The sequence below is a fragment of the Anolis sagrei genome, chromosome 4 (genome assembly GCF_037176765.1).
Source record: "Anolis sagrei isolate rAnoSag1 chromosome 4, rAnoSag1.mat, whole genome shotgun sequence".
Lineage (NCBI taxonomy): Eukaryota > Metazoa > Chordata > Lepidosauria > Squamata > Dactyloidae > Anolis > Anolis sagrei.
Window position 1 is genome coordinate 155,216,283 of NC_090024.1, and position 25,893 is coordinate 155,242,175.

The 25,893-nt window shown below is 40.4% G+C and overlaps 2 protein-coding genes across 2 annotated transcripts; one reads left to right on the forward strand and one right to left on the reverse strand.

The window, feature by feature from the left end:
- Positions 1 to 8,836: 8,836 nt before the first annotated feature.
- On the forward strand, positions 8,837 to 15,818 carry GNG5 (G protein subunit gamma 5). Its single transcript, XM_060773836.2, has 3 exons — positions 8,837 to 9,022; positions 14,299 to 14,453; positions 15,583 to 15,818. Exons 1-2 carry the CDS (start codon positions 8,948 to 8,950, stop codon positions 14,422 to 14,424), a joined length of 201 nt encoding a protein of 66 aa, XP_060629819.1. The 5' UTR covers positions 8,837 to 8,947; the 3' UTR covers positions 14,425 to 14,453; positions 15,583 to 15,818.
- Positions 15,819 to 17,201: 1,383 nt separating this feature from the next.
- On the reverse strand, positions 17,202 to 24,954 carry RPF1 (ribosome production factor 1 homolog). The gene is made up of 9 exons (XM_060773835.2): positions 24,727 to 24,954; positions 22,399 to 22,455; positions 21,640 to 21,720; positions 20,761 to 20,856; positions 19,475 to 19,628; positions 19,152 to 19,234; positions 18,890 to 19,071; positions 18,681 to 18,807; positions 17,202 to 17,807 (listed from the first exon to the last, which is right to left on the reverse strand). The coding sequence occupies exons 1-9, from the start codon at positions 24,910 to 24,912 to the stop codon at positions 17,766 to 17,768; spliced, it is 1,008 nt and encodes a 335-aa protein (XP_060629818.2). The 5' UTR covers positions 24,913 to 24,954; the 3' UTR covers positions 17,202 to 17,765.
- Positions 24,955 to 25,893: the final 939 nt, after the last annotated feature.

Below are 25,893 nucleotides of genomic sequence, written 5' to 3' on the forward strand. Positions count from 1 at the left end.
TTAGTTGCACAATCAGAGCCAGGTAACTGAGATTTACCATACTTTTGTAAAGATTTGCTTTATTTGTGCTTACATGAAGATAAAAGCAATACAGAATAAAGACATTTCATGACTTGCAGTGCTGTTTAAGCAATAAAAACATAACTGGGTGTAAATTTGAATGGCCTTGAATATGAGGAATTAATCCCTGAATTTGCTTGTTTACTCTCTCCTCTACAACCACAATGCTTGTAATAATATAGAGACCAATACAGGTACACTATTTCTATGGCATTAGCTCAAGTGGAAGGTACATATATTATACAGTATATGGGAGTAGGCAGGAAGGCATAACATGTAATCTTAGACAAAGTGTGTGGGAAAAATTTCTGTGGATAACAGTTTAGGCAGTTCAATGAATTTAATTTTGTTTGTGCGTATGTGTGAGGGGGTACTGGGTTCCAGATGGTCTAACGACCGTTGTCAAGTGACTGATTTAATATGAACAATGCTTATGTTCTTATCTACATCATAGGTGATCCCTCGTGGCTGAGTATGATTGGCTTCCAAGTCTTGGCAGTGAGTCCGTATTATTTATTTATTTATTTATTTCGAGTACTTCTATCCCGCCCTTCTCAACCCCCGAGGGGGGACTCAGGGCGGCTTACAAAAAGGCACAATTCGTTGCCTACACAAATTACACATACGTACAAAACCATAGTTAAAACAATTATCACAGTTAAAACAGTCGGTATATAACACATCAATAAAACTAATCTCATGCTCAGTGTTCGTCTTTCAGGGTTCCATAATTCCATTCCACAGTCAATTCCTGTCCATCGTCAAAGTCCTTTCTTTATCTGCCAGATTGTCCGAATGCCTGGTCCCAAATCCATGTTTTCAATTTTTTCCTAAAGGAAAGGAGGGATGTTGCTGTGTTAGATGTAACCCCATCTAACACAGGCTGTAACCCTATGCCCTGTTCGGCCTTACGACTGACCAGTAGGACCTCTGTCTTGTCTGGATTCAATTTCAATTTGTTAGCTCTCATCCAGTAGATGAGTGTAGATACTTAGTCTTGATCCAGATGTTCTTCCAGTGAGGACATAAATTTCCAGATGGAAGGTGGTCCTGACAAGGGTTAGCTCCACACCCCTTCCTCATGACACATTTCTCCCTTTCACCCTCTATTTGTGCCTCTTCAAATACAACAGCGCTGTTGGTAACAGCTGAACTCCAATTACAACACTCAAGGGCCAGGGCTTCCAAGTTCTCGGTGTCTGTGCCATAGTTTTAAGGTTAGCTTTAAGTCCACCACTTTGGCTAGTCCAAAGAGCTGTAGCCAGGTTGTTCACTGGGGTTGGCTAGAAGTAGTGGACAACCTCTCCGTTGCAGCAGCTCCACTGGCTGCCAGTCTGTTACCACACACGATTCAAAGTGCTGGTTGCAACCTTTAAAGCCCTAGATGGTTCAGGTCCAGGCTATTTAGCTGACTGCATCCCCCTGTATGAACCTGCCCTTCTCTTAGTCCCACCTCCATCACAAGCTCTGTTGGTGGGAATGAGAGAGCAGGACTTCTCGGTGGCTTCCCAACTCTGGAACTCCTTGCGCAAGGAAGCCAGAATGGCCCCCTCTGTGCTGTCCTTCCGGTAGCAGGCTAAAACCTTTTTATTTAGACAGGTGTTTAGAGATCTAGTTAGGGGATGCTATGGTTTTTAACTTTGAATATGTTTTGATAGATTTTAACTGAACTTTTTAGTGCTGTTTGTGTTTAATTCTGTTTTAATGGTTGAATATTTGTATATATTACATTGGATACCAATGCTTTTATGTAAAACTACTTTAAGTCCCCTTTGGGGAGATAAAGCAGGGTAATAATAATAATAATAATAATAATAATAATAATCTTTAAATCTTTTTTTCCTGTCCACCAGCATTCTGTTTTCAATTCTTGAGTAGAGAGTATAGTAACTGTTTTAGAAGACTGTGATCGGGCATTTGGACAATATGGCCAATCCAGCAAAGTTTAGGGTGGAGGATCATCAATGCTCATGGGTCTTTGCTTCTTCCAGGATGCTGACATTTGCCCGCCTGTCTTAAGAGATTTGCAGGATTTTTCAGAGGCAACACTGATGGACGTCTTTAGACAGTTCACATTCCACAGACATATTACAGAGTTGGGAGGACAATAGCTTCATAAACAAGTATCCTACTACTTCATAACACTAGAGAATGAATCCACTTTAAATCTGGTTTCTGCTTCCTGCGTTGGGGTTTGTAGTTAGTGAGATTGTTAAAGGCTCCTCCCTAAACTACAAACCCTAGAATTCTGCAGGAGGCAGCAACCGAATTTAAAGTGGATTCATTCTCTAGTGTGATGAGGTTGTTAGTATCCCTGCGAATGTTCCAATGCTCAAACACTCTCTGCTTCGTTAAAAAAATGTTGCACTTGCTGAGCTCAGACGGTGTTGTATTTCAGTGCCAATATTGACTTTTGTGGAGAGGTGGCTGCCAAGGTAGCGAAAATGGTCAATATTTTCTAATATTACACCATTAAACAGAATTTCTGGCATTACAGAGAGATGAGTTGGTGCCTGCTAGCAGAGCACTTTGATTTTCTCGACATTCAGTGAGAGGCCAAGCTTTTTGTATGCTTCAACTAAGATGTTTGATATTGTGGAAGCAACGGAAACATTTTTCTTTTTGGAGATACAACACCTGATGAGGAGATGGAAATCAACCCTTTTTAATTTTTATTCTTTTTTTCTCTTTTTATTTTTTATTTTTGGTTTTTCTTTTTCTTTTTTTGGAACCTTGGGGTGGTGGTGGTGCTCTCTATTCTTTCCTACTGTTCTATCTTCTTTTAAATATTCACCCTCTTTCGCTGTAATTTTCAAATATTTTAATAAAAAATTACTTATAAAAAAACTAAGATGTTGGAAGTGCTTTGTAGGTCTTCCTCTAAATGGGTACAGAATACATTAAGGTATAGGTTTTCCCTTGACATTAAGGCCAATTGTATATGACTCTGGGGGTTGGAGCTCATCTCCATTTTTAAGCCGAAGAGCCAGCATTGTCCATAGATACCCCAAAGGTCATGTGGCCTGCGTGGCTGAATGGAGCGCCGTTACCTTCCTGCCAGACCTATTGATCTACTCACATTGGCATGTTTTCAAAGTGCTACGTTGGCAGAAGCTGGGGCTAACAGCAGAAGCTCACCCAACTCCCCGAATTCAAACCTGAACCTGCTGAGTTCAGCAGCTCAGCAGTTTAACCCACTACAGCACCGGGGGCTCCATAGAATACATTACTTTCAGTATATTTTATACATGGGAAAGGACTATGAATGCTATGTTGATCACAAGCTCACAAAATGAATCATTTACATGGTGCCCAGCGCATGAGAATGTGATATGTAATTCTTGCCCTGGGGGCTTCTGGGAACTGTAGTAGGCTGTTTGGTATTGTGGGAGTTGGAAGTCCAAAACACCTGGAGGGCCAAAATTTGCCTATGCCTGGTCTACTATATATTTAAAAAATATGAAGAAAAGGTGGCTATCTATATCAATAAAAATGTAATGTTCGTTTGTGGGATTAACATAACTCAAAAATCACTGGGTGAATTGACACCAAATTTGGACACAAGACACCTATCAGGCCAACAAGTGACCATCACTCATAAAAACACTGAAAAACACAGTGGAAGGGACTTAAAAAGTCAACATTTAAAAATGCATTACAACGCATGCACAAAACCACATATACACAAATATATACACACACAAAACACATATACACAGACTGGGCAACAGCAACGCGTGGCAGGGGGATGGCTAGTTTCATATATATTTGTTACTTCGTTCACCAAATGCAAGGCAGCCTCAAAATTGGCATGGAAAACCAACTCTTGAACTCCTCAAAAAACCTACCAAAAGAAAGGAAGGCAGAAAAGGACGAAAACAAAGTAGGAAAAGGAAGAGGCAGCCTAGCAGCGTGAGGTGGAGTGAAAGGGATGGGGGATCACTGCTGAAGGATTCTCCATGGAGTTGCCCATAGCAACCCCTTCCTAGAGGCCCAAAGGCTGAACCACAAACTTCTCAGCCAAGGAGAGCGCGCGAGACCTTTGAAGGGAAAGGTCTCAAACGGACGCCTCCGCTTCCTGCGCATGCGCGGAGGCTGCTTGGTGCCCGCCGCCTTCCCGCAAGCCCCGCCTCTCCCGGAGCTCGCTGAATTGGCGTGGAATTTCGAGAAACAGAAAAGAGAGAAGAGACCCAGCCACAGTTGCAGACCAACACTTCCGGGGTTTTTTAGGAACTGCCCTTTGGGAAACCAGGAACTATTATTGAATAGGTTTCCAGTTAAAACTTCCATGTTTTTTATGTAACAAAATTTGAAACATTCTCTTTTCCTGGTTTGAAAGTGTTATTTCCTGTTTAATTGTGCGGTATTTACTTTGAAAGTTGTTCTACTCCAGAAACCTCGTTTTTGTGGCTGCCACATATTATATTGAATTGGTTGAGACTAGAGTGGTAAACAGAACTTTCAATCTAAACTGTTTTGATCTGGCTACCAGTATTAAAAAACTCTAAAATTACAACAGCTAAACAGCAGAGAGGAAACAACCAGGCACATCTTAACACCTCTCAACAGAACATTTTCCCAGGCTCAGCCAGGCCCTCAAATGCTAATGAAGGTGGTCAGCTGAAACATTCACACCTAGCTTCAGCAGAGAGCTCTTTGCCCCACCCCAGTCATTCCACAGATATATAAACCCATTTTCCTATTTCCAACAGACCTCACTACCTCTGAGGATGCTTGCCATAGATGCAGGTGAAACGTCAGGAGAAATGCCTCTAGAACATGGCCCTATAGCCCGAAAAAACCTACAAGAACCTGTTTTGATCTTATTCTATTATTTCAGATTATTATTCCTGCCTGGGAGAAAACCCATCTCCCTATCCTTCCCCTTGTTGACTTTTTGTTATATATGCGATTTAACACTTGGAAATACAGTGTGTGTGTGTGTGCTTAACAATATGACCTTAACTGTGCTGATATGGGTGCCATATCAGCACAATATTTTTATTTAGATGTATGTTTTTCAGAGCCTCACACAATGACATCAACTTTCTACTGCATTATATTTTATATACCAAATAATAGTTGCAAGGAAACACTACTTACTCTAAAATAAGTGTGTTTAGGATTTCAGCTCAATTATATAATGGATCTACCTTATAAGAGGGGGGCATATTTTAAAATAATGCCATCTTTTCAACCCCTTCAAATAGAAACAGAAAATAATAGCGCTTGTTCTTACTTTTTTTTTTTTTTTGCCATTTGTACTGCCCATATTAGTGGATTTGTGTGGTTTTAATAGCTGGTTTTAATGTACGAGGAGCAGCCTCCAGTGGCTCAATGAGTAACCCCTTGTGCCAGCAAGACTGAAGACCAACAGGTCGGAGGTTCGAATCCGAGGAGAGCGCAGATGAGCTCCCTCTGTCAGAGAGAAGCCACCCACAAGGATGGTGAAAACATCAAAACATCCGGGTGTCCCCTGGGCAACGTCCTTGCAGACAACCAATTCTCTCACACCAGAAGTGACTTGCAGTTTCTCAAGTCGCTCCTGACACAAAAAAATAAATTCATTAAAATTTCCCTGACCTATTTATCACAGGATGCTGAAACTGCATATGTGTAATGATATAATGTAATGTTTTAATAGGTTATGTTTACATTTTTAATGATTTTAAAGTGTGTGTATATTGTATTTGTTTGTTGTATATATGGCATTGAATATTGCCAACTTGGAAGCCACTCTGAGTCCCCTTTGGGGTGAGAGAGAGCAGGGTTAAATTATAGTAAATAAAATAAAATAATAATAAATAGATGAGATACTCACAGAAAAACTATAGCAAAACATGCTGCAGGATGTTCTGCAAAAACAAACCATCTACACTGGCCTTTACAGGCTAATGGATATTCCACAGCAGACATCAGAAGAGCTGCAAGACCAAGAACATGCCATGAGAGTAAAGAAAAAGATCTGCCCAGTGAAAAAGTGTTCTGACCATACATCAAGGGAACCACTGACCGCATAGGTAAGCTGATGAAGAAACCCAACCCGTCATGGGAACTCCTCTGATGAAGAAATCCAACCTACCAACGATCTACAGACCCACGAAGAAAATCAACAAATGCAATGATCACCAAAGGACAAGAGGGATCCTCTAACCCGGTGGTTCTCGACCTTCCTAATCCCGCGCCCCCTTAATCCAGTTCCTCATGCTGTGGTGACCCCCAACTAAAAAAAAATTAATTTTTTTACTGGTATGAATCATAATGTAAATCTCTTATATTGTATTTTCATTCACTGGACCAAATTTGGCACAAATGCCCGATACGCCCAAATTTAAATATTGGTGTTGTGGGGATTGATTTTGTCATTTGGAGTTGTAGTTGCTGGGATTTATAGTTCACCTACTATCACAGAGCATTCTGAACACCAACAATGGAACTGAACCAAACTTGGCACACAGAACTCCCAACAGAAATCACTGGAAGGGTTTGGTGGGCATTGACCTTGAGTTTTGGAGTTGTAGGTCACCTACATCCAGAGAGCACTTTAGATTCAAACGGTGATGGATCTGGGCCAAACTTGGCATGAATACTCAATATGCCCAAATGTGAACACTGGTGGAGTTTGGGGAAAATAGACCTTGACATTTGGGGGTTGTAGTTGCTGGGATTTATAGTTCACCTACAATCACAGCAGGAGGAGGATTTGGTGGAGCATTCACTGTCTGTTTCCAAAATGGAAGAGAAGGACAGGTGTAGAGTTTTATATTTTATTTCCACTAATAATCATAATTTTATTTCTTACATGCTTTTCCTCATGGCTCGAGGCAGGTTACACAGCAATTAAAATACATAAACAAAGCAACACTACAACTCTAAAACGTATCTCCATAAATGTTTCATACCAAAACGTATCTCTATGAAATATTTATGCAGTTGGACTTTTTTTTGTCCTGTCAGGAGCAAGTCGCTTCTGGTGTGAGAGAATTGGCCGTCTGCAAGGACGTTGCCCAGGGGACGCCTGGATGATTTGATGTTTTTATCATCCTTGTGAGAGGCTTCTCTCATGTCCCCGCATGAAGAGCTGGAGCTGATAGAGGGCGCTCATCCGCCTCTCCCTGGATTTGAACCTGCGACCTGTCGGTCTTCAGTCCTGCCGGCACAGGGGTTTAACCCACTGCGCCACTGGGGGCTCCGTTATTGAGGACACAAAGCGGTTTACAGCATATCAACACACAATATCAACAATAAAACATAAAATGCATGAGTTAAAACATACTAAAAACACATATATGGTCAAAACCAGCTTCCACCCCAAATAGTCGTAAACCTCAAACCTCAACTCATTCCTATGGCACATGTCTTAATTAAAGGCCTTCTTGAAAAGACATATTATAACAGAGATTAAATAAAATTCATGTTTATGTTTAAAGACTGGGTAGGCCTAGTTTACTTGCATCTGAGGAAGACTGAAGAGCGCATCTATACTGCAGAATTAATGCAGTTTAACACCACAAGATGCCTTTGCATATTTTTATCTGTCATTATGGTTCTGGACAGTCAGAACTGACCACGGAACAACAGACTGGTTCAAGATTGGGAAAGGCGTCCGGCAAGGCTGCATCCTCTCACCCAACCTTTTTAACTTGTATGCAGAACACATCATGCGATGTGCGGGGCTGGATGAATGCAAAGCTGGGGTGAAAATTGCTGGAAGAAACATTAACAACCTCAGATATGCAGATGACACCACTCTGATGGCCGAAAGCGAGGAGGAGCTGAGGAGCCTTCTAATCAAGGTGAAAGAAGAAAGCGCAAAAGCCGGGTTGCAGCTAAACATCAAAAAAACCAAGATTATGGCAACAAGAACGATTGACAACTGGAAAATAGAGGGAGAAACCGTGGAGGCTGTGACAGACTTTGTATTTCTAGGTGCAAAGATTACTGCAGATGCAGACTGTGGCCAGGAAATCAGAAGACGCTTACTTCTTGGGAGGAGAGCAATGTCCAGTCTCGATAAAATAGTGAAGAGTAGAGACATCAGACTGGCAACAAAGATCCGCCTAGTCAAAGCCATGGTATTCCCTGTAGTAACCTACGGATGTGAGAGCTGGACCTTAGGGAAGGCTGAGCGAAGGAAGATCGATGCTTTTGAGCTATGGTGCTGGAGGAAAGTGCTGAGAGTGCCTTGGACTGCGAGAAGATCCAACCAGTCCATCCTCCAGGAAATAAAGCCCGACTGCTCACTGGAGGGAAAGATACTAGAGACAAAGTTGAAGTACTTTGGCCACATCATGAGGAGACAGGAAAGCCTAGAGAAGACAATTATGCTGGGGAAAGTGGAAGGCAAAAGGAAGAGGGGCCGACCAAGGGCAAGATGGATGGATGGCATCCTTGAAGTGACTGGACTGACCTTGAGGGAGCTGGGGGTGGTAACGGCCGACAGGGAGCTCTGGCGTGGGCTGGTCCATGAGGTCACGAAGAGTCGGAGACGACTGAACGAATGAACAACAACAACATGGTTCTGGAAATGATGTCTCCCAAGTTTCCTAATTGTATTTTGAGCACCACATTGCTGACAAACAACGGGGCTGTATCTCTTTATATCTGTCTATCTTCGACTTCCCTCATTTTTCGATTAATTGTTTGGGGTTTTCCCTTAACTTCCGCCAAGGGAGCCCGCGAGCCAGCGCTGCGGGCAACTCTAACCGTTTCCCGCTCTATGGGCGAAAGAGTTTACGAAGAGACCCGGAAACTGGGACAGAAAGTTTACGAGAAGTCGCTCCCACCCCGCCCCACCCCCACCCTCACCCTCCGAAAGCAACAGCCGGCGCGAGCCAAGTAGACACAGGCAGGCAGGCAGCCAGCGCGAGACCGGGAGAGGGGGACCATGTCCTCCAACGTGGCGGCCATGAAGAAAGTGGTGCAGCAGCTGCGCCTCGAGGCCAGCGTCAGCCGCGTGAAGGTGAGAAGAGAAAAGGGGGGGGGGGGGGGGACGGCGCCTGAGGCGAAGAGTTCGGCCGCCATTACCGCGCCCTCCGGGCGGAGAGAGAGCGCTGGCTTCTTGGCTCCCCTCCTTCTTCCTCTCTCAAAGAAAGGAGGTTGGACTTGAATTGGGGAGACCGTTAGGCCGGGGAATACAGGAACACGGCGGGAGCGCCTTCTCGCGCTTTTTCTTTGTTCAGAGTGGGAACTTCTTCGCCTTCCCCTGAGGCCGAGGTAGCAATTCAGAGGAGCTCCCGTGACAGGGGTGGGATTCAGATTGGTCTCTAGAGCCTTACTAGAGTTAAGGCAGTCAACTTGCAGTCTTGCGTTTTGATTTGCATTCTGTTAACACAACAGGTCAATTCTGTAGCTGTGTTTGGTATAAGCTTTCCCCCCCTCTCATTTCTCTCTATAGAAAACTTAGACCAATATTTATATATCTATATATATATCTATCTACAAATATATAGACACACACAATACTCTCTCTCTCTCTCTCTCTCTCTACATATATATATATGGTGTGTGTGTATATATATATATGGTATAAGTTTTCTAAAGAGAGAGAAAAAAAACGTATACCAAACACAGCTACAGAATTCATCTATTGTGTTAACAGAATGCAAATCAAAACGCAAGGTTGCACGTTGAGTGCCTTAATCTATATAAATAAAAATGAAACGTTCATTTGTGGGATTGACATAACTCAAAAACCACTTGGCGAATTGACACCAAATTTGGACTCAATACACTGAGTGTATTGAGTGACCATCACTCATAAAAACACAGCAGAAGAGACTTACAAAGCCAAAACACCAAAAATTACATTACAACACAAGCGCAAACCCACCCACACACACGTATATCTATTCGCAAATACACATATATACAAATATATACACACACACACAACTTATATACACAGACTGGGCTACAGCAACGCGTGGCAGGGGACGGCTAGTAACTTAATAAGTGATTTCGCATTTGTTTATTGTATTATTTATTTATTTACATTATTTGTATACTGCTTTTCTCACCCTGAGGGGGGCTCAAAATGATTTACACATAAGTAATGGCAAAATTCAATGTCAGTACAAACAATTACAATTATACACTGCTTTATATAAGTAATAAAGCAATCATTAAAACAATCTCATCCGGCGAATCGCCGTTCTAGTCATTGTTTTTCCGAAATGCTGTATACATTTACTTCTGCCCGAAGGCCTGGACCCAAAGCCATGATTTTAATTTTTTTTCTAAAAGCCAGGAGAGAGGGAGTGGATTTTACCTCATTTGGGCGTGTGTTCCATAGGCGGGGGGCCACAGCCAAGAAGGCCCTGTCTCTCGTCCCCGCCAGATGCATCTGTGCTGTTGACGAGAGCGAGAGCAGGGCCTCCCCGGATGATCTTAGATTACAAGGTGGGACGTAGGAGTGGATGCATTCGGACAAGTAAGCTGGGCCAGAACCGTATAGACCTTTAGAGGTCAAAACCAGCACTTTGAATTGGTCTCAGATATGGACTGGCAGCCAGTAGAGCTGGCATAGCAGGGGGGTGGTATGCTCCCTGTATGCCACCCCAGTTAGTAATCTGGCTGCCGCCCGTTGAAGTAGCTGAAGTTTCCGAACCGTTTTCAAAGGCAGCCCCATGTAGAGCGCATTGCAGTAATCTATTCGAGATGTAACCAGAGCATGGACCCTCATGGCCAGATCAGACTTCCCAAGGTACAGGCGCAGCTGGTGCACGAGTTTTAACTGTGCAAAAGCTCCCATGGCCACCACAGAAACCTGGGGTTCCAGGCTCAGCGATGAATCCAGGATCACTCCCAATCTGCGAATCTGTATACTTTATTACTTTATGTATTTTATTTGATGTTCTTGTTTGTTTGCATTTTATTTTATTTTGCTGTATTGTAATTTTGGGCTTGGTCTCATGTTAGCCACCCCAAGCCGCCTTCGGGGAGATGGTGGCGGGATATAAATAGAGTTTATTATAAATTATTTTCTATCTATCTATCTATCTATCTATCTATCTATCTATATATAGAGAGAGAAAAAACCTATACCAAACACAGCTACAGAGTTGACCTATTGTGTTAATATGGTTCTATGATCGAACCAATTTGAAAATGGCACTTATAACTCGGGAACCAAAATCGTGTTATACAGTGTTACCCGCCTCTCCTGAGGGCTCGGGGTGGGGTACAACAAATTCAAAAACAAATGAACATAAAAATACAAGAAATTATATATATAGGATTTGATTTGAGGTTTTCTGCTTTAAATTGGATTATATAAGTCTATACTGCCAGACAATCTAGAATTAACAAAAAACCTGGGATCAGATCCTGGGATATAGGGCCTGTCTGGAAGGGCCCATAAAGTCTGAACCAATTCAATATAGTTTGTGGCAGCCACAAAAACAAAGTTTCTGGAGTATAACTACTTTCAAATTAAGTACTGCATAATTAAAACGGGGGTGGGGGGGGGAGACACTTTGAAACCAGAAACAGATTTTTTTTCCAAATTTTGTTTCATAGCATAATAAATATGTATTAATATTAGCTATGGTGGTGCAGCAGGTTAAACTGCTAAGCTGCAGAACTTGCTGATCGGAAGCTTGGCAGTTTGAACCCAAGGACAGAGTGAGTCCCTGTTGTTATCCCCAGCTTCTGCCAGCCTAGCAGTTCAAAAACATGCAGTTGTGAATAGATCAATAGGTACCACTTCTGCAGGAAAATAATGGCACTCCATGCAGTCATGCCAGCCACATGACTTAGGTGTCTACGGACAACGCCAGCTCTTCAGCTTAGAAATGGAGATGAGCACCAACCCCTAGAGTCGGACACAACTGGACTTAATGTCAGGGGAAACATTTACTTTTACTTGTTTTTATGCAATGCTTTTGACATGAAATAAATAAAACAATGGGGCCTGTTTTGTTGCTCTTCTTCTTTGCATTACAGGTTCCTGAGCAGTTAAACTAATATAAACATAAAATTTCCCACCTTAACTGAACTATAGGAGTGCCCCATTCCCCTAGAGTTAGACTCGACAATGTCAAGGGTAAACCTTTACCTTTTATTGTTATTATCTGCCATGGCTCAATTCTTTCCTTTTCCCCTATTATTCTTATAACAAATATGTAAGGAGTGGGTAAGGCTGCAAGAGTGGATATAGAACAGGGGGATATTTTTTTTACATCTTATATCTTTATCATCTATTGCTGTCGGCCATGGCCCAATTCTGTGGCATACTGGGAAGTTTAAGACTTCTCTGCCAAAGAGTGCTGGTGCTTCACCAAACTATGAATCCCAAGATCCCACAGTTAAAGTGTCCATCTACATTCATTCTTCAGTGTAGATTCACCCCTAAGCCAACACTCAAACCATTACAGGCACTGTTTCACCTCCTTTTTTGCTCATTGACAAAAGAAGCCCATTCTCTGGTAAGCAAACCATTGTAGCCCCTCCCAAGATCATTGCTAGTAACACACATCTTGGCAGCAGTGGGATAGTTAAAAAATTTAGTGCCTGTTGTTGTGTCCCCTTCAAGTCAATTCCAGCTTATTGCAGTCATATCATAGGGTTTGCTTGGCAAGATTTGTTCAGAAATCATGACTAAGTAGGGGATTTGAACCCTGGGCTGTAGAATGTATAGTCTATCACTGGAGTTACTGCACTGGCTCTGAAGACCTTGCAGTGCTCTTCCCAAATCTGATCCCTGTTAGGATTGTTTTCCTTGGTTAATTCAGACTTCTTCCCCTCAAAAGTTGGAGATAACAGCCTTGGATCTTTCTTGAAATGAAAGTTATGGGTTGTTTGGAGGGAGAGACATTTTAAGACTTATCTGGCAAACCCACCCAGCAAAATGGGGAAGTGCCTTAAGGCCCAGGGAGGACCAGGGAAAAGAAATTGGTCAGCACTTCTTTCCCAGCATTAAAAGGCCTCACTCCACCTTAGTTAACTGCTTCATCATAAATGTGCTTTTTATAGTTTTCATGTGTGCAATCCGGTTATCTCCCCATAGCCACATGAACAGAGATGAAGAGACTTCGGTATTTTGAAATCTACTTCTTTTTCTTAATCAGACCCCCAAGATCCGCGTGCGTGCGTGCGTGTGTGTGAGAAAGAGTTCTAACCATGTGGAGCTCAATACTGAATGCAGCTCACAAGTCTCTACATCCCTCTAACTTTCAAAACCATAGCTGATGAACTAGGGGCCCTTCCAGACAGGCCCTATATCCCAGGTTTTCTGTTTATCCCATATTATCTGGCAGTGCGGACTCCTATAATCTACTTTAAAGCTGAAAAATTTGTCATTAAAACTATCTGGGTAGCTACCTCCTGCCCATCCCAATCTGTACACTCCATTAAGGACATATAGTAGCCTTGAAAACAGCTACTTATTGAGATACAATCATATAACTCATTTTAGTTTGTTAGTGGGTTAGTTGAAGCCGATGTAGTTTTAAACATCCTTTTGTACTTTTTCACCCCCTTCCGTCAAAGACTTTATGGAAATAGCACTGTTCTTTCCTTTAAAAGGAAATTTAAGACATTCTGCGGAATAAAATACATTTTATCTGAAGGGCATTTGTATTGCTTTTCTTAGCACTCTACAGTCACCAAAAAGGAGTATTCTATATCACATTTTAGGAGCGTCACCTGCAGTTTTGGGGATGTAACATTATTATTGGACTAGTTCAAGGATCTGAGAGAGGACAATATTTTATTGTACAGAACAATGCTGCCATGTCATGGGGAATTTTCCTGCTGATCTGATGGTTTTTTTAGCCAAGACTTCCTCAGACCAGATGGAGAAGCTCCACAGGTACTTGTGGTTCCTTTTCACAAGAAATCAATAAACTCTGGTAGTTTTGTATGTACATTTATACAAAAGATGGTGCCATCTCATACAAGACAGGAACATGGCTTGAAAAGTACTGCTAGACAGGAATGGAAGACAGTTCTTTTAGGTATCAAATTAACAGTAGTCACGGAATTGGTGTCATGTTTGTGCCCAATTGCCATAATTTTATTTTCTGGAAACACTTAATGGATTGAACCTACCACTTTGAGTAGAACTTGCCTACAGCCAATCTTACCACATGTGATGAACGTACATTGATTCTAACTAGCTTAATTATTTTTCCACTTAAAAGCCACTCCAAGTCCCCTCAGGGAGACAGGGTGGATACAATTAAAGTTTGTTATTATTAGAATAATCATTCAAAAATTGATTTTTTTTGTTTGCAGGTTTCACAAGCTGCAGCTGATTTGAAGCAGTTTTGTCTGCAGAATGCACATCATGATCCTTTATTAACAGGGGTATCTTCAAGTACAAATCCATTTAGACCACAGAAAGTCTGCTCATTTCTCTGACTTTGTGAAATGTATGGCTACTTTTCATGGTAAGTTTCATTAGTTTCTCTAGGTTTAGTAGGACGAAGTCTTATTCAGGTAGATGTTTATAAAAATATTTTATCCTGTCATATATCCAAGGATCTCATGGCAATATATAATGCAAGAAATCGGAAGAATTTAAAACAATGTAAACATAATGATTAAAAGTATATTAAAAGTTAAATAAAATTTCTGTTAAATAAGGTACAGTAGGCCCTTATTATTAGCTAGAATTTGTTTCAGGTAATTTCTGTAGGTGCTGAAGTCCCATTATTTACAGTGGCATATCCCTTAGATCAGGCATCCTCAAACTGCAGCCCTCCACCTATTTGAGCCTCCAACTCCCAGAATTCCTGACCATTGAACAAGCTGGCTAGGGAGACCCAAACAGCTGGAGGCCTGCCTTAGATAAAATGCTAAAGTCTTAAGTTTGCTTTTGTGCTTTTTCTTAATATTTTAAAGGCATGGATGGTTGAACTTGAGGATATAGGTCACTTGCATTTTATACAAGACCAAGTTTCTCCTAGAAATCCAGTGTGGAATGGTATGAGCACTGGGCTAAGATTTGAGACCAGGGTTCAAAATCCCCACTCAGCCATGGAAACCCACTTTCAGTTTCAGAAAGAGCAGTGGTAATGCCCTCTGAACAAATGTTTGCAAGAAAACATAGGTTTACTGTAAATTTGGGAAATAAAGGCACACAACAAGAAGGTTTTACCTGTTACTGATCTGAGATCAGTAACAGTGTAAAACCGTTGTGAGGCTGGGGGCACATTAACTATTCTGGGACCTTGGGTGACTGCATCTCATTAAAGTCCTCAAATACTCTCTAGGAGACATATGGAGATTTTCACCTTGCTTTTGGAGCTCTGTACGTGTTTTGTCTTCAAGTTGACTTTTCAACTTCTGGCAGTATTGTGCAGTTAAGACAGCTTTTGCAGGCAAGAAATACTCAAGAGATGGTTTTGTCAGTTCCTTCTTATGAAATATTGGATAAACCCATGATGTGTATTCTCTTACCTATACATATACAGACAAAGGCTAGTTAATCCTTTCTGTAAGAATTTGGAAGATTTCTTTAGTTATTCTTGTGATGTTAGTTCTGTCACTAACTTCTCTTTTTGTCTTGCTTTTCAGACTTTCTTAAAACTTTCCCTAACTATCTACTCATATGTCGAAGCAAAGCAAGGCGACTGGGGACATGTACTGAAAATTTGCATCATTGTGCCAATTTAGATCTAGGAATACTTTTACTGTTATCAAACTCTTACAATCTACCTCTCTAAACAAACTGTATGCTTGCTACAATAATTCTTTATCATGAGGGAATTGATTTTATATACAAGCAATAAAGATTGCCTTAATAACTTTCAGTGCTAATGTAAAGTTTTACAAGATAGGTAGAGTGCCTGTTTTCACAATGATTTCCTCATACCTTTCTTACTTGCTCAAGGAAGGAAAATGCTGTAGTATAACATACTCATTTGGCTGTACCCATACCTTTAAATTTCCTTAATACAAAATAGTGTTTGGAACCAGACACCACATACATTTGTATCCACTATAAAACTATTTGCAATTTCAGATAATTGTAATACTCTCTTGAAGTGGGTAGCATTTCTTTCCAAGGTATATTAAGAAATTAATTTCTTCTTTCATGAGACAGCTGGCGCCAAACTCCATCCTTAAGTATGTTCTACCACACACTACTTATAAAACTAACAAGTCTGTGAAGAAATTTACTCAGTGGCCGCTTGAGTTGTTTTGAGAAAGCTGTCTATGGTTGGCATCCTGATGATTAATCTCGACTAGAGGAGACACATTCATGTGTAAATGATGAGACACTTAGGTAGAGCCGACTGGATAAATGAGTCCACTCTAATCAAGACCAATAACAGACTTTACACATATATGCAATTTGCATGTAAAAATGGATACAAAACAAATCTGACCAATAGAAAATGTTAATTCATAATTCAATGTAGCAAACTTTATAAAAAATGATACTTCATATGTAATATTTAATAACTTGTGTAACTATTTAGGAAATTTCTTTGTAATCAAAATACCAAATGAAATGTTCATGCATCATAGATCAAAGCAAAATGTGATGATTACTGGTTAAAGAACTTGTGTTGAGCATGATATTCATATCTGAGCAAGGATCACATTGGTTTTAACTTAGAGACACATTCCCTTTTTAACATTACATATCTAATACAGGGCATTGATTCAGTTTGGAACATTTCTATTTTAGTTATGACATGAAAGACATGCTATAGATATAAGACTTGGACTCATAGCTTCCTTGTTTAGTACAGTAAATGGGCAATGGTGGGAAGCACTGCCATATCATTCATATACAGGTCAACCTTATGTATAATTTGAGTGCAGGTTTGGGTGCCATAATTATGGATTTTTATTTGGCCTGTGTGTGAGTTGAGGGTAATTCCGCAGAGGGGAAAGCACCAATTCTGACTCAGGGATAGCAGCCTCTGATCACCACTGCCACTATTTTTTTGCTCTGACATTCAAAAAGGTCAGAAGCAGTGCCATGGCAGAGAATAGGAGGTCAGTATTTATTTTAGGTTCTCCTGGTATGCCTTTTGCTACTCATCAGAGCAGGGGATATTTTTGCCCCAGGGATAAGTTGACCTAAGTTTTTTGAGTTGATTCTTTGACTAAAACTTTGAGATGTATACATGAGTATATATGGTACAATCTATTTTCTCTTTTTATATATTAACACAGACATGTTTAAACCAAACATATTTCTTTATTCTTTCTTTGCTTTATAACATGGCAATCCTTAATTATTGAATGCAAGTCATAATATTCTGAAGTAGAAAACCCCACCAGGGTAGAAACATTGGGTAAATGTTTGGTTTAGACAACTAATTCTGAGAAGCAACTCATAACATGTGATTTTTTGTTATAGCAAGTTTCTAGGTCTTAAAATACAATCTGCTTCTGATGAGAAATTACTTCCACAGAAAATTAAGTGATTATGAAACAGCATTTTTTTTTAAAAAAAAGTTTTTAATTTCATGAGTGGACAGCAGATAGAATTTCTCGTCATCACACGAAATGTTCTGCTCCTTGTAAATAAATAGAAACACAATTAGGAAGTTATTCAAGGCACTGAAGACAATAAAAGTCTTATTAGAAGGAAATAAGGACAATAAAAGTCTTATTAGAAGGGAAAATGTCTTAGTGGAATTTTCTCCTTCAGACCAGGAGTTGCCAAAGACAATATCCCAGTCCTTATGCTATTAATTCAGCAGAAAAAAGAAAAGCCGCAGTGTCTTCTTAATTTAGTCTTATAGATGGAATTTTCTTCGACTTGTGTCCATTTCACGGCGCTGAAAGATAAAGGATAAAATTTCCTAGAATTTGCTTATCAAATGTAGACATAACATTTTATTAGGGGGAAAAATAACTATTTGCCTCAGGACAACAGCTTACAAATACTTGTGAAGCATTTAGTTGCATTAGGCCTAATAAGAGGATTTCTCAGTATACATTTCTATGCCAGATTGAACTTTTTTTGATGATCAATGGTCAGATTGATTTGGATTGTTTGTAGCAACTTCCTAGCTCTGATCACTTAAGCTTAGTCATACTACAGTGATTTTAAATCACCCTTTAGGTTATTGTCCAATTTGACCATTCCTCTTGATATAGAAAGAACTTCAAAGCTACTGTCAGAAACAAGTTCATTCATCAGTGTCATCATTGCAACTGATCAACAGTCTTCAGTGACTGTTGCCCGGTGGTGCAATGGGTTAAACTCTTGTGCCAGCAGGACTGAAGATTGACAGGTCGGAGATCCGAATCTGGGGAGAGCACGGTTGAGCTCCCTGTCAGCTCCAGCTCCCCATGCAGGATAAGAGAGAAACCTCCCACAAGGTTGGTAAAACATCTGGGTATCCCTTGGGCAATGTCCTTGCAGATGGCAAATTATCTCACACCAGAAGTGACTTGCAGTTTCTCAAGTCACTCCTGACATGACGGAAAAAAGTGACAGTAAAGCAAAGCTTCAATCTCACCTATTTTGGGGGTATTCAGAAGCTCTAAATGTACTACTAGTACAAAAACCATCCCAACTCAGTGCTTCAGTCTGAGGGACTGCAAACTGGCCCTTGGCTTAAAATGTTTGAGGATCCCTGATCTACACTATTAATATTCCTTATTATATAGAATTAGGTAGTTCTGAGTAATTACTAAAACAATACCTTATGGATCCATTCATATTCTCCAAACTTGGAATCAAATGTTCCTTTCTGAAGAGACCTTAATTTCAGGGTAAAACGTGGTCCCACTTCTTGAATTGCCACTTTCTTTTCATTTTTGAAGATATACCTTTAGAAGATAGTACTCAATATTAGCAAACTGGTACTACGCAATTATTTCCCACCCTAGTAACTAGAGTGTCTGAACTCACCTATGGAATCTGAAAAAGATGTAGTCACGCTGATTGTGAAATGTAGCCACTTGTCTTCCAATGAAGTGAGGGTCATGTGGGAAAAGAGATGCAAACATACGACCAACTGAGTGGCCTAACCGTGTTGTAAAGTTGTTCAGAATAATTTCAGGTTGATGGTCTGTGGGAGCTTTCCCTTTTCGCTGAAAGAAGTGACACAAAACATTAATGTTATATCTAGCATAATTAAACAAGCAGGGTCAAGCCATGAAACTAAACTCACCTTAATTTCTTTACGGAGTCTAACACTACTCATCCTAAAATGAGCTGTTGGGCCTTCAGGCAAGTGACTTAACACAAGACCATCTATTCCAGGAGTTAAGATTCATAATAAATTGTGCACCATAGAATAAAATAGTGAAGAATAAAGCTTGTAGAACTTGACTAAAAGTGTTAACTTTTATTCCCGGTAAGCAGTACTAGAACTTGACTAAAAGTGTTAACTTTTATTCCCGGTAAGCAGTACTATAGCCCAGAATAACTTCAACTCTCAAATATATCTGATATTAAAATTGCTCCAGGAAGTATCTCATCAGCAAAGGATACTAGGTATTTTGCGATCTTCATTGATCACAATCATATCAGTGAAGTCTCTTGCGATACACTGTGGAATAACTTTTTTTAGAGCCAGCCCTCTTCGATAGTAAACATGCGAGTTTGGAATACATGTTGACAACTGTTCACAGAACCTCACAGTCCTCTAAAAAAAGAAAGGGGAGGTTATGCAAAAATTAAGTAAGATTGTTTAAACAGAAATCAACACAACCTTAAAAATGCAATGCTATTATTTATTTGCATTATTTCTACCCCACTCATATCAGCCCGAAGGCGACTCAGAGCAGCTATGTATTGCTATGTATCACTACTCAGGTTATATGGACATTTCTATGTATCACATATTTAAGCATGGTTGGCAAACCTTTCGCAGGCCAGATTGATTCAGGTCATGCACACCAGGAATGGTATGCTAGTAATGTCACAGTGCCACATAACAAAGTAAATGAAGACACCCCATTGCTGCCATATGGCGCCCATCATGATTTTCTAGACATTATTCATCAATACAGAGCAATCAACTTTTTTACAAGTTTGAGTGCCTTAAAAAGTCTAAACACTATAAATAGAGTTTTTCAGGAAAGAGTCACAGGATTAGGATTAACCCTTTCCTGCAATGCCAGCACTGATAGTTGTCCATGCTGCAAGGGTACTTCGAAAGGCTTCTGTGGGCACCAATGAAAGGGTTAAAAAAATTCTGATACCATATGAGCAAGAATCTTTCCAACACAAAATGTGGAGGGCCAGATGTTGATTGTTCTACTTTAAACAGCAGATGGAAAATCTGATAGCAGAGACAAACATGTTCAACTCTGATAATTAAAGCCAGACAAACCAAAATCTCTGTCTTGCACAAGTAATTTGATTTGGTCAGATCCAAGAAAATGACAGAAATAAAAGCATGCATCACTTTATTGATATATTACATTGCTTTGCTGTGTTTATTTTTTTAAAAATTACTATGTTCTTAAAGTCTATGCTATTTTAGTTTAATAGTCTTTTTCTGCATAAGTCTGAACACATTTGGCCCCAACATGTGTTCAGTGAATATTTAAGCATAAATTTGGGGCAGCAATAATAGTTTTCTGTTGGTCTATTAAAAAATTATGTTTAAAACCATAGCTTTCCCCTTTAAAGGGATTTCAGCCAAATTTATTTACAAAATACTGTGAAATCAAAATCCAATAGATGCTCAAGGGTTATGCTCCTCACATTATATACAATCATAATGAAATGAACATTTTACAGTTTTGTTTTGTTTTAAATTGTGCGCTTACTCCACGGGGTCTGTCGGATGTTGTAATAAGAATCTTTGGGACAGTTTGCCGGTTGAAGTAGGGTGCAAATTCATCTGTAGCTTCATCCAAAGCAACCTGGAAGTACACAATAAAGTGTAATGTAAGAAACTACACTTAAGTATAATTTGTTTTCAAAAATCAAGATCTTCAATTAGGGAAAGCAAAGTCCCACCAGAGCTATGCCAGCTCTTTATCATTTACGTCCTCTCAAAAAGGGTAATGAAATCTTAAGAGGTGGGAATGTTTTAGGTCACTTAAGGTTTTACACACTACAGTTCTCTTGAATAAACACAAAACTTTTAACTGGTTTTGCTTCATCAGACTAAGAGGCTGCTTCCTAGAAATTCTTACATACAAGCTCACCATCCAACAAGAGATTGCCTGAACACAAGATGTAATTATTAGACAGCGTGCACCAGACCCTTAAAAATAAGATTGGGAAAATGAAAAATAAGACATTTTAATTTGTCTTCAGGGTGTTGCTAGAGATATATTTTCAAGATGAGAGCAAGAACTACCTTAAACCAAGTGAAACTAATTTTCCATTTATGTCAACAAATTATTGTCTCTGGCAGCAGCTCTTCACTTTTTTCCAACTCATCTACCTGATACTTTTAATCAGAACCACAGATATAACAAACAAAACCTTATACTGAGAATTTGGGGGTTTTAAAGAGTCCCACCAGCTCCCTGCCATTGTTCCTGTGATGAAAAACAAGAATGGTGCTTTATCCATATTACTGGATTGGAGTTATTTATCAAATAATTGTGCGTGTGACAAGTTGAATGAAAAACTATTAAGATATAATTTTGGGTGGCATTAATTTTCCTTTTGAAGCGTTGTCCAAAAAGAGGTACCTCTTCATCATTTGGATCAACTGTGGTTTCATCATATACACGCTGGTTTTCAATAGTCTTTGGGACTGGCTTTGGTGGTGCCTGAAGAAAATAAAAGATTAATGCATTAAAACAGATTTTCAATCAACATTTGCTGCAGTTAAAATGCTTGATGGATTATTTCATCAGCAGAAAAAGCAAATAAACTTAAATAATTTATTTCAAATGCTTCAGATAAGTAGAGTTCTAATGCAGTGCAATATGTCCATGTTTCCCTGGAAATGCAAAATAATGGATTTCATTTAGACTTAGTCATGTTTAAAGTCAATGGGATGTTAATGGTAAGGCTACATTAGGTCCCACTGATTCCAATGAATATACTCTAAGAGCAAGTAAGTTGTGGTTCCAACTTATGCACTCACATTTAAAGTAGTAATTTTATAGTTATTTAATACATTTCACAGTAGTGGTCAAATCTTAATTTAAAACTTTCCAAGTCAGATTTACTACATTGCAATAGTACATTATTCTCAGTACACTATTAATATTGCGAACTACATTTCAGACTGTGACATGATGTGACGTGAAAGAAGTACTGAAAGAGATCCACATATTTCCTTACGTATCTTGCTTCCTATATAATCTCAGATGACCATTACTGGCACGAAACACACATGAAAGACTGAATGAAATGTAACATAATCCAGTTGTGAAGCTATAACTTTATTAATAGTATTTTTTATAAATGAAAACTTGTCAGCCCTTAATGTATCATTTTACCTTGTCTCCAAGTGCTTCTCGCTCCTTTTTCCTCTTTTTCTTGATGGCTAATTTTTCCTGAAGTAGGGAGGGAGGGAGAGAAAAAACACACATTGCTGAGTTAGAACACCAAATAAAGGCAAGAACAGACATTAAAACATAAGCACTGTCACAGATCACATAAATGGGAACAATCCATCCATACAATGATCTAGACTTTAGAACAGTGGTTCCCAACCTTTTTTTGAACAGGGACCACTCCAACATTAGTACCAAAAGGGTTACGAATCAGTTTTTGGTCAACTTTAGATTCAGTTTGGTTATTTGGGGTGCTGATTCAAAAAATTGCACTGGACAGATACAGAACAAATGCCATCCAGTAGTCGCTATCTGCTCGACCACAGAAAGCATATTTAATAATCTAGAGCTGATGTGGTAGAAGTAATCTTTCATGGGTAGTCAGCCTCTCCCCTTCCGACATACCCGTTGCCTCAGCGCTATAAGCGGGTTTTGCGAGACCAGCTGCTTGTTGCCATGTGGTTTCTAGGCAATAGTGTAATGGTGAGACCATTGACCATATTTTCGTTCTTACAGACCACAGGTTGGGAACCATTGCTTTAGACGAAACACTGAAAGGCACATTTTCCCTTTTCCAAATTGCACAGAGTATTTTGGATTATCTAACTTCCATCTCACAGGCATCCTCAGTACAGGCAGCCCCCATGAACAAGATAGGTTGGTTATCATGAACAAGATAGGTTGGTTCTTAAGTTGGTTTTGTATGAAAGTTGGAACAGGAACATTTGTAAGTGTCACTCCAGCCTTGGATAGTATAGGAAAGGTTAACACCCCTGCTGTGTTTGTTTTGCTGTCTGTGCCCGTTCAGAAGATTTCACCCTACTTTTATCTCTTTGATAATTGGAATTTGAAAATTTTGGGTTGTTGTGCAAACAAAGATTGGTGATAAAGCTTCAGTGGAGACATTTTCCCCCGCTGCCAGGAATGAATTTCCCATCCAATGGGTAGATTCCTCTCACTTCCTGTTGTCTCAGCCTTGTTCTTAACTATGAGTCATTTGTAAATCAGATGTTTGTAACTTGGACTGACTGTTAGAAATGAGGGCAGCAACTCACTCAATCAGTGGGCTCCATCACTCAATAGAAATATGACTTGAATCCCTTGTTGGAAGTCAACCTCACACTGCTCAAATCTGCAGTCCTCAACAGGAATAATTAGTTAGCATTAGACTATGCTGAGGGAATCCCCCCTTTCTTCAATGTCATTAATGTATCTATTTATTAGCTGCCTGTCTTTCTCTTTCTACTTTCTAACAAACCTCATGGTCTCCCTTCTGCTTTTTCCACCTCTACTCTTGAGTGTCTGAAGACAAGTAGTATTTGGAGGTTTTACCTCTTTTTGAACCTTAGAAATAATGGAGTTCGAGAGAAGCTTAGACCCAATTGTTTTCTATCAAAAATGCAGTTCCTATATATATTTTAAATTAAATCTTTTTGAAATTTTAAAGATTGAACTCCATATCTTTGCCTAATAAGTTCAATATTTTTTTACAGCCACAACACTTCCCCTTCTGCTTGCTGTGAGCTGACTGCTCAATTAAGTATCCTGTTTGTACTTTTGGATGCTCTGCTATTTTGGGAGAATTCCCTAACATCCCTAACCAACATAACATACTCGCCTCCACCCTCCAATAATTCCTCAACATCTCCAGACCTCTATACTTGATTGACATTCTACATTTGAACAATTGATTATTCCCTTTTGCTATAGTCAGGTGTGTCTGTTTCCAAATCACCAACCAATTTATGAAAACCGCATTAATTTCATAGTTTTATTAGGCAGGGAATACCCAGAGCTTTTTTTTTTTTTCCTACTTGCGTGTGCATTTAATTCATGGCACCCATAAGGTGAAGTTATCTTTGGGTTTTCTTGCCAATATTTGTTCGGGGGGGGGGGGGTTGCCTTTGCCTTCCTCTGAGGCTGAGAGTGTGTGACTTGCCCAAGGCCACCCACTGCATTTCGATGGATAGAGCGGGATTTGAACTACGGTTTTCCAGAGGAGGAGGATGCATCTGCAAAGCAGAATTAACGCAGTTTGACACCACTTGAATGGTCATGGCTCGCTTAATGTTATGGGATCGTGGGGGTTGTAGTTGTGCAAGGCTTTGAGCCTTCTCTGCCAAGGTGTACCGGTGCCTCACCAAGTTATAAATTCCAAGGTTCGATAGTATTGAGCCACGGCGGTGAAAGCGGTGTCAAACGGCCTTAGTTGGAGCGCCAGGCCAGAAGCACACCGCCTCCTCCGGGGCCTTTCTTCCCCTCTTGGCCCACCTTTCTCTGCTGCTGCTTCCAGCGGAGGAACATGAAATGGCGCCGCTGCTTGTTCTTAATCTCGGAGACGCTGAACGTCGGCGGGAACGCGGCTTGCTTCTGCTCCGAGGCGCCTCCTTCCTTCTCCGCCTCGCCATCGCTCGCCGCCGGCTTCTGCAGCTTCCCTTTCCCCGTCCTGCCCGCCATGCTGGCTGCTTCCCCTCTGACCTTTCACCCCTCCCTCCGCCTTTCCGTTCCGGGGTCACGCGCCTCTGACGCCACCGCACATGTGCAAACCGAACGCCTTCCTCTCTGCGGCGATGAGTTCGAACGCCTGTCGCAGTGGACCAATCAGAAGGCAGTCTGTGCGCCTGCGTAGAGGGGAACCGTGCAGTCGTAGGGAGAAGGTCCACTGTTTGGGAGGCTCACTTTGAAATGTTTATACTTGGTGTATATATATCAGGCCTGTGCAAACTTGGGCCCTTCCTCCAGGTGTTTTGGACCTCAACTCCCACCATTCCTAACAACCTCAGGCCCCTTCCTTTTCCCCCTCAGCCGCTTAATGATAGAGGCAGGAGAGAATATTTTCCTTCCTTGATTCCCTTTTCTATTTATTTCCTTCCTTCCCTGCATACATACGTCACTTTAACAGCTGCCAGTCCATTTCGCTCCCTTTATTTCCTTTTCACATGATAGAGGCCACTTCCCCTTAGCCTAGTTCCTTTTTCCCCCTCTGCTCTGGACCCAAAAAAGTTTGTTTTTTTAAATAGTTCAAACTCAATTATTTTAAGTTGAATAATGAAGGTTGTGTGCCAAGTTTGGTCCAAATCCGTCAAGCCACGTAGGAGCCTTTGTGCTACAAACCAACCAACCTTCATACATACTTTGACTTTTATATCATCATTATTTAATAACTTATTAATCGCCCTCCATCCGAGAATGCTCTAGGCGATTTACAGCTAAATTATAAAAGATAAAATACATACATACAAAAATTAAAAACTAACAGAGATCAAATGCTCTAGTAAAAAGCCAGGTCTTAAGTGCGAGAGTAAAAGGCCCTATGTCACACATGGCTCTCATGTAGGACGGCAAGGAATTCCATAGGGCAGGGACAGAAATAGAAAAGGCCCTGCGTCTGGTCCTTTCCAAGTGCACTTCTCTATGGAGTAAGCCACGTTGGGCTGG

Excerpts from the sequence above, each read along its gene's own strand:
- GNG5 (XM_060773836.2), top strand. The coding sequence starts at position 8,948 with ATGTCCTCCAACGTGGCGGCCATGAAGAAAGTGGTGCAGCAGCTGCGC. Across the intron at positions 9,023-14,298 it reads CCAGCGTCAGCCGCGTGAAG|GTTTCACAAGCTGCAGCTGA; the intron begins GTGAGAAGAGAA and ends TTTTGTTTGCAG.
- RPF1 (XM_060773835.2), bottom strand. The coding sequence starts at position 24,912 with ATGGCGGGCAGGACGGGGAAAGGGAAGCTGCAGAAGCCGGCGGCGAGC. Across the intron at positions 19,072-19,151 it reads GACTCCGTAAAGAAATTAAG|CGAAAAGGGAAAGCTCCCAC; the intron begins GTGAGTTTAGTT and ends CACTTCTTTCAG. Across the intron at positions 18,808-18,889 it reads ATCTTTTTCAGATTCCATAG|GTATATCTTCAAAAATGAAA; the intron begins GTGAGTTCAGAC and ends TATCTTCTAAAG.